At 34.5% G+C, this 12,086-nt stretch overlaps 3 protein-coding genes across 3 annotated transcripts; 1 reads left to right on the plus strand and 2 right to left on the minus strand.

The window, feature by feature from the left end:
* Window positions 1-5,138: 5,138 nt before the first annotated feature.
* LOC18035335 (dirigent protein 15) lies at window positions 5,139-5,705 on the minus strand. Its single transcript, XM_006423561.1, has one exon. It carries the CDS (start codon window positions 5,703-5,705, stop codon window positions 5,139-5,141), a length of 567 nt encoding a protein of 188 aa, XP_006423624.1.
* Window positions 5,706-6,849: 1,144 nt separating this feature from the next.
* LOC18035424 (dirigent protein 4) lies at window positions 6,850-7,419 on the minus strand. Its single transcript, XM_006423562.1, has one exon. It carries the CDS (start codon window positions 7,417-7,419, stop codon window positions 6,850-6,852), a length of 570 nt encoding a protein of 189 aa, XP_006423625.1.
* A 2,796-nt stretch (window positions 7,420-10,215) lies between these two features.
* LOC112096227 (dirigent protein 23-like) lies at window positions 10,216-11,105 on the plus strand. The gene has a single exon (XM_024179456.1). It carries the CDS (start codon window positions 10,304-10,306, stop codon window positions 10,934-10,936), a length of 633 nt encoding a protein of 210 aa, XP_024035224.1. The 5' UTR covers window positions 10,216-10,303; the 3' UTR covers window positions 10,937-11,105.
* The last annotated feature ends 981 nt before the right edge of the window (window positions 11,106-12,086 follow it).

The following is a 12,086-nucleotide window of genomic DNA, read 5'->3' on the forward strand; positions in this document are numbered from 1 at the left end:
GCTTACAAATTGCCCTCTAGAGCTTTATTGTTTCATGGTATCAGAGCATTAAAAGTCTAATGACCTTTGTGTTAAAATTCTCAATTATTTCATGATGAGTTGTTCTTCCCTTCCCATGCTAGTTCTTCATCTCTACCTTCTAATATTACCAATTCAGTTAATGTTCGTCTTAACTGAAGTAATTATCCTTTGTGGCTTGATCAAATTGTGCCCCTTCTTTGTAGTCGTAATTTGCAAAAATATGTTGATGGCACAAGCATTTGTCTTGCTCCTTTTCTAAAAGATGAAAATGGAGAAATAGCTCATATAGTTGATCCATCATATGAGGAATGGATTTAAAATGATCAACTTGTTCTCTCTTTGATTAATGACCCTCTTTCTCAATCCTTGCTAAGTACTGTTGCACGTTACACTTGTGCTCGTGATGTTTGGTCTTCTTTAAAACAACGTTTTGCTTCCCAACAACGAATCGTCGAGTTGCACACTGAGCTAGTTACTACTAAATGTGGTGATATTTCTATTTCTGATTTTTTGGATAAAATTCATTCTATTGCCGATAATCTCTATCTTTCTGGCAGGCCTATTTATGATGAAGACTTGGTCTCCATCATTGTAAGTAACATTAGTCCTTTATATGAAAATACAGTTGCCTCTATTCAAGCCTGTTAAACTCCCATTAGTTATTCTAGTCTTGAAGCCTTGCTTTTGAGTTCTGAACGATGTCTCACTTCCAGTAAACCATATCCTTACCCATCTGACTCGACAATTGTCATGAAAGCCAATAGTAGAGGTGGTCGTGGCTTCCCACGTAATAATGGTGGTCGTGGTAGTGTTAATAATTTTTCTGGGGGTTTCAATGGTGGTAATGGTTTTACTGGATGGTCTAGTAAAATAGAAGGCTACTGCTAACTCCAGGACGTGAGAATTTTTTATCTTCATCAAATTTTAATCCTGGTAATGGCCATATTAACAATCCCCGATGGGTCTTTTTTTTTTTTTTGGTAATTGGATTCAATGCCAAAATCTATCAGAAAATGGGTCACTCTGCTATCGATTGCTATAATCACATCAATCATGCATACGTGGGTCGTATCCCTCCCCAACGACTTTCTGCATGGATTTCTACATCAGCATCTTTTGGTTCCCCAAATTGGTTAACAGATACTGGTGTTAATGCTCATATAACTCCAGATAATGGGAATCTAGTGCATCCTTGTGATTACAATGGTCAAGATACCATCACTGGTGTCGTAGGTGGTTCATGTTTGCCTATTAAATCCATTAGTCATTCTTACTTGTCTACTAATTCTTCCTCTTTATTTTAAATGATGTCCATTATTGTCCACAAGTTTCCCATAATATATTATTTGTTCATAACTTTGCTAATCATAATAATTGTAGTTTTACCTTCTTTCCTAATTATTTTGTTGTACAGGACCTGGCAACGAAGAAAACGTTTTCCACGGATCGAGCAGTAATGGTCTTTATCCCTTTTTTGGTCAAATTTTTTTAGCTTAGTCATCTATTTGCTTATGTTGGTGTTTGCAGTGATGCTCGAATTTAGCATTCACGACTTGGACATCCTTCGTCCATAGTTTTAAATAAAATTATATCTTTTAATAAGCCACCCATTTTGGGGTCTCAATCTTTATTTTTTTGTTCATTATGTTCTTTAGGAAAGAGTCAGAAATTACCTTTTACAGGTTCTTTTTCAGTCTCTCATTCTCTTTTGGAATTAATACATTATGATATTTGGACATCTCTTATTCGTTCTATTTTTGGTTATCAATATTATTTTCTCTTTATTGATAATTTTTCTAGATACGGCTTTATCCTATGCGATTGAAATCTGCTGTTTTTATAATTTTTAAAACATTTAAGTCGTTGGTTGAAAATATGTTTTTCACTACTATTAAGTCTCTTCAAACTGATAGTGGTGGTGAATATGTTAATCATCAATTTAAGGATTATCTAAACACTTATGGCATTAATCATTGCCTCACATGTCCTCATCATCTTGAACAAAATGGTATTGTTGACCGTAAACATAAACAAATTGTTGACATGGGCTTAACTTTACTTGCGCATGCATCCATGCCTACTACTTATTGGACTAAGGCTTTTCATACAGCTGTATGCTTAATAAATCGTCTACCATCTCAATCTTTAAAATTTCGAGTGCCTTACTCTTTACTATTTTCTAAAACTCCTCAATATGATTTTCTAAAACCTTTGGATGTGCATGTTATCCTTATCTTCAACCTTACAATTCAAATAAATTACAATTTTGTTCTAAAGAGTGTGTTTTCTTAGGATACTCATTAAATCAACATGGATATCGTTGTTTGCACATTCCTTCAGGCACTGTATTTGTATCTCGCCATGTTATTTTTAATGAAAATAAATTTCCTTTTGTTGACTATGTTACTGTTAGGCCTCCGAGGGTGAGTACTTCACTGTCAGATTCTGTAGGACTTAATATTCTTTGGATTAATGCTAATAATTCACATCCAACTCTAACAGAACCTTCATCACAATCTATTTCACAAGCCACGTCACCACCTTCATCTAATTCACCCTTACCTCATTCCCCACCTTCTCCAATTAATTCTCCACTATCACATACTAGTGCCTCTTTGTCTTCCTTCACTCCATCCATCTCAAATACAAATTCTCCTAGCCTTAATTTGGCCCACCAACTCAAATAATAATACAATTCCAAAATCATTATCTTCCCTTACATTGACACCATCGATTCCTTGTGGTACTATTACTTTGGATGCATTATATTGTCATCCAATGGTCACTTGAGCAAAAGCTAGTATTGTGAAACCAAACCCAAAATATGCAAATGTAGTTTACTAATGACGTTGTCGAGCCTAATGATTTTGTGCAGACAAATAAGTATTTTTGCTAGCGATAGACAGTGGGTTATGAATTAAATGCTCTTCAAAGAGCCAGTACTTAAGAATTAGTTCCTCCACATCCATCTTACAACATCCTTCCAAATAAATGGGTGTATCAAATTAAGCGAAAAGCTGATGGTAGTATTGAGTGTTATAAAGCTCGTTTAGTTGCTAATGGTTTTCATCAACATCCCGGCCTTTATTTTGGTGAGATGTTCAGTCCAGTGGTTAATCACAATATCATTCGTCTCATGTTAGCTATATTTGTTACCAATAACTGGCCCATTCGACAGTTAGATGTACAAAATGCTTTCCTGCATGGTTATTTATAGGAAGATGTCTATATGCGCCAACTTATTGGCTTTGTTGATCCACAATATCCACTTTTGTATGTAAGCTTCGACAATCTCTCTATAGCCTTAAACAAGCTCCTAGGGCATGGTTTTAATGTTTCTATAGTCATTTAGAACAATTGGGCTTTCATGAATCATTAGCAGATTATTCTCTCTTTATTTATTCCCATGATTCAGTGCTTCTATATTTACTCATCTATAATGATGATGTTTTAATCACGAGAAATAGTTCATATCATTTTCTCAAATGATAGATCATATGAGCAATTATTCTCTATAAAAGATCTTGGCCTTGTACATTATTTTCTGGGTATTGAAGCTACTCAAACAACAATGGGGCTCCACTTATGTCAAACCAAGTATATTCTAGATCTTTTACATCGCTGAGTTCCTACAATCAAAGCCTATGACAACACTAGTAGTGAGTGGTCGTTATCTCAGTATGTTTGATGGTAATTTACTTTCAAATCCCATCGAATATCGTAGTGGTGTTGGCGCTTTGCAGTATCTTACAATCACTTGTCCAGATATTTCATTTGTTGTTAATTAGGTCTGTCAATACATGCATCGCCCTACAATGGCTCATTGGTGTGCAGTTAAGGCATTTTGCTGTATTTAAAGGGTACAACCACTCATGGTCCGTTTTATTCATCTGGTTCAATGGAATTACAAGCCTTTTCTGATGCAGACTATGCTGGTGATCATGATGATCGTTGATCCACAAGGGGTTCCTACATATTTATTGGACCTAATATCATTTCTTGGAGTTCTAAGAAGCAAAAAGGGGTTTCTTGTTCCAGTACAGAGGCTGAGTACAGACCGCTTGTATATATAGCTGCTACTTTATCTTGGTTTCAATCTTTGTTCAAAGACTTACATATTCCTCTGTCTTGTCTTCACATATGGTGTGGTAACATTAGTGCCATTTCCTTGGCCTCCAATCCTGTGTTTCATGCATGGACCCGACATGTAGAGGTTGACTATCATTATGTTCAAGAAAAGGTTGTTTGCGGAGAGCTTGATGTTCGTTATATCTCAACTCTAGATCAACATGCTGATTGTCTTACTAAAGGCTTGTCTACTTCTCACTTTCATTATTTAATTTCCAAGCTTCCAGTTCGCTCTTGTCTTGTCAGCTTGCGGGGGTGTGATAACGATAAAGATAAAACTTAAATTTGATATATCATTATCATCATAGTTAGTCTTGTAATTATCTTGTAAGCTAATGTTTATCATATGTATTCTTAGCTTGTATACAAGTGAAGCATATATAATATGAACCTCATCAAAAACTGAGGCTTACAAATTGTCCTCTAGAGCTTTATTGTTTCACTCTATCCAATCCGACCCATACCTACCCCTACTAAGAATACCACTAACACTACTCTTTCGAACTCGATCGATTTCAAATGTTTCTCATCCCATTATTCTGATGTGATGTTTCCCTTGATTAACAAAAAGTAAGGTTAGGTTATTTTAACTTAAGTCATTGATTTAAAATTTTGACATAAGTTTTGAACTTTTGATTTCAAACAACCCATTAGTAGATATTGTAAGTCAAAGTAATATTTAGTGATGATTATTCATCCACTATTAAATTATTTGAAATTAATTGCTCAAAATTTTTGTTAAAATTTAATTCAATAATTTAGATTAAAATAACCCCTCCAATAATAAAGACAATATATTACAAAGTTTATGTTCAAATCCAGGCTTGATTCCCTTGTAGAAACTTTAAACGTGGCAATTACGATTTAGTTAGAATTGGATTATTCCAAACTCAGAAGTCACAATACAAGTTATAATCTCCCTGTTGCACATATATATTGGTAAAGGAAAATGTTATTTTGAAGATAACATTATACTCAATTAATTCACTTTAGTAGTGAAACAAACTAACATTATACTCAATAATGGCATCACCAGTGGTCCCATTGAAGTAAGCAGTCTTAAGCTCAGCAAACCCTCTAGCCATTCTAAACTTGCCTCTCCCTCCGACCACAGCCAACTCACGGCTAGGCTCCGATACCGGATTCCTTGAAAACACGCTGAACGAGCTCCCCTTAAACTCACCACTTGTTAAAGCAAAATCAATGTACATCACAATGGCAAAGTTGTTTGCATCTTGACTGGATGATACATAGAGCCCTTGTGCATTGCCAATGATCTCTGAATTGGATTCAGGGCCCACTCTGAGGGCATCATCAACTGCGAATACGCTGCCAAATGGAGTTGGCGACTTGTCGCCGTCGGTGAGATTAGCATGGGCTACCATGACTGCACTAGGGTTTTGGCCACTGAGGATATCATGGAGGAAGAAATGGAGTTTGGTTACTTTCTGCTGCATGGGGACAGCTGCCACGCTCTCGGAATAGTACTCACCCTGTGTCGGTGCGGTGGCGACGCAGAGAATCACAGCCAAACAAAAAATTACCCTATTCTGCATTTTTTTCTCGTATGTATTTCTTCAGAATAATTTTATAAGGATAATGACAATGAATCAAATCAAACAATTTATAGGGCCTTATCGTCTTTTTATAATTAATTGGTTTTAACATATATTAGGGAAGAATAATCAACAAAATCCTACAGTAATTTATTTTATTTCCTTTGATGGCCTAATTATTATACAAATTAATGACAAATCCACCGTTAATTGGAAAGGAAAAATAAGTTAACAAATTGAAAAATCAACCATTTCAAGGATAGTCGTCAATTTCGCCTGGTATAGTGAATAGAAGTAATAATAATTAATTATTTATCTCAATGAATTCAAATCTCCAGTACTTAATAAAATAGACAAGATTTTAAATATTATACGGATATCTCATGTTGGGAGCTTTTAATTTATGCATGCATTTGTGCTTGTGCATATCCAGCTTTGTGATACGAAAGTTATTGTTTATTTCATTAACTAGTAATATCAACATTCTTGTGCTTATTACGATAAATACAGTTTAGGAAGGATTATGATCTACATATATTAGTATATCTGCTTATTACAAATTTGGAATATGTCACCAATTAACCAATGAATATGAGTAGTACACATCCTAAAATTTTATCTTCAAAGTCTATCTCAAATGATGTGACATTTATCAATTGGATAGTGAGATAATATAATTAATTTACTTAAATCTCATAAAAAATTTTGAGATGTGTATCATTACTCAATGGGTATTCATTTCAGTTAGAATTGTTCGAGAGAGACATGTCCAGCCAAAAAGAGAATGGACAGAAAGCTAGTTACAGAGAGGGGAGTGTTTCAAGTGCGAATGATTGCGGGAAAGAAATTAAATTGTAAAAGTAAAAAAAAAAAAAAAAACACGTTGAGTTAACTAAAATGGATACATATTTAAGGGTATTGATAGAGCCACCACCACCATACAAATTTAATTGATGAGTCATAATTGTATTGGTTAAGATAAATTAAGTGGATCATGTGGACAATTCAATCTTGAGCAGTCTTGGATGTGAATCCATTAAATATTACATAATTCAATCTTGAGCGTTCTTGGATTTGAATCCATATCGACATCATTAAGTCCTTAAAAACTGAGGAAATGAAACCTTATGCAACCCCTAATCTCTTAGTAATGAAAAACAGTTACATTATACTCAACGATGGCATCACCATTAGTTTGATTCACAGAAAAAGTCTTAAGCTGAGCAAAACCTCTAGCCATCCTAAACTTCCCTCTGCCGCCGACCACCGCCAACTCACGTTCCGTCTCCAACACTGGATTCCTCGAAAACACACTGATTGCACTCCCATTGAACTCACCCTTTGTAAAACCAAAATCAAAATACACAACCAAGCTCAAGTTATCTTGTCCCGTCGACGCGTAGAGCCCTTGACAGTTTCCGATGACCTCCGATGTCAGCTCAGGGCCAACTGTGAGTGGATCGTCAACGGCGAACACGGTGCTAAAGGGCGTCGGTGACTTGTCTCCGATGGTGGTGTTTTTGGCTTTGGCTACAAGTACAGCACTAGGGTTTTTGCCACCAAGGATGTCATGGAAAAAGAAGTGCAGGTTGGTGACTTGCTCTTTCATGGGAGAGTACGGCACCGTTTTTGAGTAGTATTGGCCGTGGGCAGCTGCCCAGGTTATGGTGACACAGACGGTGAGAACCCAAGCCAAGGTTAACTTTGCTTTCATATTGGGAAAAAAAAAAAAATTTCTGGTGCCTTCAAAGTTATTGATTTGCTTATAAATATAAGTTTGTGACTCTAAATAAAGTTAAAATGTAACGTTACATTTCGTTTATTAGCAAATGAAGCGACAGTCATAAATGCAAAGATCCGATTTGAAAAAGATTGAATTTAGTGTGCAATTTAAATATTTGTGTGTGTTATATTGGGGTAAACGCTCCTCCTTCAAATTTTAAAAAATTATCCAAAATACTTTTGTGGTTAATTTCATAACCGTTGGCTTCGAACTTTTCATGGTTAAAATAATATTTCTTTCTAATGTAACTTAAAAATTGAAATAATTTGACACGTATGTAATATGTAAAAAGATATGATAATTTTTAACATAAACAAATTTACACCAGAGACATTAATTTTGAATAATTTTTTAAAATACATAAATTAGTAGATAATTAACCCTAGTTATGGAGGCTAAAAAAGTATTTACAATGGCGGTGATACTATGAGTTGGTTGTTGCCATTTATAAAGAGTAAATTAATTCAGGGAAATTTTTTGGATTCAATTGACATGAGGTGTGTATATATATAATTGGCAAGAAATCCACATCCAGCTTGCAAAGCAAAAGTAAAGGATAGAAAGACTGGAGAGGTGAGGTGGCGGATGCGGTCAAATTCGAAGGCCCTTTTAGTTGCTTGTGAAGAGAATGAGGTTTACGAAATGAATTAAGAAGAGAGGGTAATAGAGGAGGTTGAATCAATGGAGTTTACCCTGTTAAAAATCGGTGTATTTATTTATATATTTTCTAAATTTATGAGATTTTGGGGTAATATATAACAAATAATGGTTTTTAAATGTGGACATCTACAATGTAAATCACGTTTAAATTCATACCAGTATAGCGGTGTAGATTACTTCTAATCTTCTATGGCACTACATATAAAGGGTATCCACACTTAACAGCACTGTAAAGGGGTTAGTTCATATTTTATGAAATGTGCACATGTCTACTCCTGAAGATAACTCATATAACAAATAACTTGTACGTGTGTATCCCTAAATGAGGTATCATAAATTATTTATTCCCATGTGTATGCCATTAATTGATTTTATGATTAATTATTAACATATACTCAATCAATGGACGAAATATAAGATGTCACATTAGATAAGATTCAAACTAAATAAGTATAATATTACTTAGGTTAAAAATAATGATAGTTAAATCGATTTTAATGAAAATAATCCTATATACAATAAGTTTTTTTAAAACACCAAATAAATTAGATAATTAACCTAAAATTACAGGAGCTAGATAAGCATTTATCATATTATGAGTTGGTTTTGCTATTTTACTAAGAATAAATTAATTTGAAAAAAATTGAATTCGACTGACATGAGCCATATTATTATTAATAGGAAACAAAATCCACACCCTAGGCAAGGCAAAAGGTTTAGAGCGGAAAAAAGGGGACGGTGATGTGGCGGGTGTAGGCAGAGTCAAAGGCCCATTTAACATAAATATAAAATGAGGGTAGTGTGAGAAAAATTTACCACCCCATCATATTAACCTTTCATATATGGCGTGTTTAATGGGTGCCTTGGTGAGAACCATAAATTTTTTATTTTAAATTATGTTACTTCCATCAATTTTAAATTTGTGGGTTCCATAATAAATAAAATCTTTATAACCAACCATACTTGAGAGTCTTACTATTTTGTGCAATCGAACAGAAAACATCAGAGAAAGAGGAGGGTTATTAATCGAGTTCCATAAACAAATTGTTGCAAATTCCATTGCAACTGATATTGGAGCTTGCAATAGGTAACCCAACAATTGATGTTCTTGCTTAGTTTAGGTGAAATCCGTTTTGTATATTCCTTCCTATAATTGAAAGATTTGACCAGAGAGGAGTTAGGTGAGCGGCATGATACTTTTCTCTTGACTCCTTTTGACAATCACCGACTCAATTCAAAACTATTGAATGTCAGAATTATAAAACATATTTTGATCCTAATGGCGAAGTTTCTGGGCGATTTTATGTTATATTATATGGAATATTAGCAACTCTTGAATTCTCATCTAAAATAAAAAAAGTTATAGTATGTAAAATAATTGAATTATCATTGGTCATAATTTATGAATTTATTGTATGTTACATTATACATAACATATTCCGACCCAAAGTTTCTTGACATACATTTTATTATCTTGTAATGTTAAATGAAAAATTTTCAAAATTTTTGTAATAATTTTGCGTCACTTTTATTATTGAAAATTCTAAAATCATGTAAAAGTTGCAGATGCTTAAAAAGTTTATATCAGTAGTTCTTGAAATGTTATTTATTTATTTTTAATATAAAATTACTGATAATATAAATATCGATAAAATTTTAACACGTATCAATCGTTAATTAGTGACACATAATTCACAGTTCAAATTTTGTATCCAACTTTACAAATTATCATTTCCCTACTCCAAAATAAGCATTTCTGTTATTTATTTTTCCCAAAACTTTGTCAGCTTTTCAAAACATAGCTGGGGTATAACATCATTAACATGCATAGGAGGAATGGCCACCGCTTGCCGGCCCTACCAATTGAATTGATCCTTTCTCCCTTTCATATGCAGCACTCACAGGCGCCCCCATAATGGCTTACATAATAAAACTTTTGTTTCTTTTCCCCTTATTAATGGCTTACATAATAAAGCTTTTCTTTCTTTTCCCCTTATCAGAAACCAAGGCTCTTTATGTGTACAGGTGTAGCCCCTCATAAACATGTGGTAGCTGGCACAATATAAGAAAATGTCAAAAATTCTTCCCACTTTCCAAATTTTAGTTAAACAGCCTTTGAATATTCATTGATCACGACACTTTGCAAACCCTTTAAATGAATCTCAGATCACCTTTCTTCTTTACCTGCAAAAGTGCTTTGTATTCTCTTCCTTTTAATTTCAGGTCTTGTTTTAGAGCTATGGCAAAGTTATCGGCGGTTGTTTTACTGCTCATTAGTAGACTGGTGGCTGCAGCAGCGATACAAACAGTGACTTGGGCTACAAGGCTTGAATCCGCAAAAGAGACAACAACAAACTTGCAATTCTACTTTCACGACACGCTCAGTGGCAAAAACCCTAGTGCTGTGAGGATTGCTCAAGCCATTGACACTGACAAATCACGAACTCTTTTCGGCATCGTGATGATGGCGGATGATCCGTTAACAGAAACCCCGGATCCTCAATCAAAACTTGTTGGACGTGCTCAAGGGCTTTATGGGTCGGCTTGTCAGGATCAACTAAGCCTCATCATGTCCATGAGCTTTGTCTTCGTTGATGGTCCTTACAATGGAAGCAGTATCAGCCTCCTTGGCAACAACAGGGCGATGAATCCTGTCCGCGAGATGCCGATTGTTGGCGGCACTGGCTTTTTCCGATTGGCTCGCGGATATGCAGTTGCTCAGACGCATTGGATGGATTTTAAAACTGGCGACGCCATTGTTGGATACAATGTTACAGTTGTTCACTAAACTGAGTAGGTGGAGCCATCTTCTAGTTGGGGATCTGATTCACAATGTTATAAACTCTGTTTTTCACGAAATTACCACATTTGTAAACTGATTTATTTACGACATTTTAAGTTCAAGATTCCCAGATTGAAAAGTTATTCCTGACAGTGGCTTGCGTTTGTTTAATTAGTGGTGGATTGAAGAATAAACTTTTCGAAAACAAGTGCTTTGTCGTTTAGTTTTATTGTTTCTTTTTATGTTAGTTCGCGTGTCTAATCATTTTCAAATATTATGTGGTCGACGTTAACCAAATACTGGACTTCAAGATAATGTTAATACTTCAGCAATCTGATCTGTCGTATAAAACTTCATTATTTTTTTCACAATTTAGGTATCTGACCACATTCCTATTCATTTGACATTAATCAACAATCTGTTGGTGCCCCAAAAAGGAAAAAAAAATCTATATGAAGTATAGGTACACATACTTTGTAGTTCAATCCGGAATTTATCAAACATTAACTCAAAATTTATTCCTACTGATATACGAGAGGATCTTTATCCTTATAAACAACGAGGCCAGTGGCCACCATTGCAGTACTATAAAAGCCTCTGAGATTCGTCCATCCCATGCTTCCTATTTTTAAGACTTTGCAAACTTTAATTCCTCATTAAAAAAAGAGTCCCAAAATCCTCTTCCTAGTTTGCCTTTCAGCTCTTACAACCATTCTTTAACGGTTTAAGAGTACTTTCTACTCTCCTTTAGAATGAGAACGGCTTGCTTTAGTTTGGTGGTGGATCGTTGAAAAATAAACTTTTTCCTACATAAGTGCTTTGTCTTTTTCTTATGAGCAATCATAATTCATAGAGTTATAAACAGCTGTACAAACTTAGTATAAACTGATTTACCATGATTAAATTGATTGGATTCAATACCTCCAAGTCCACATAGTTTATTTTTATTGATGAATTTATACGTACAAAATCCAGTGGTGAAGGATAGAGAGTGCTGCCCGGATAGCCTTGAAAAATTTCATTTAAATCCTTCTCTTAGTAATGTGAAAATTGCCTTCTTGAAATACTATCTTTACCCCCTTATTATATATAATTTCTATATAATATGGTATCTCTTCTTCCTTTTAACGAAATTAATCAACTCTTCCAAAACATT

This window comes from Citrus clementina, unplaced genomic scaffold, assembly GCF_000493195.1.
Source record: "Citrus clementina cultivar Clemenules unplaced genomic scaffold, Citrus_clementina_v1.0 scaffold_8, whole genome shotgun sequence".
Classification (NCBI taxonomy): Eukaryota; Viridiplantae; Streptophyta; class Magnoliopsida; order Sapindales; family Rutaceae; genus Citrus; species Citrus x clementina.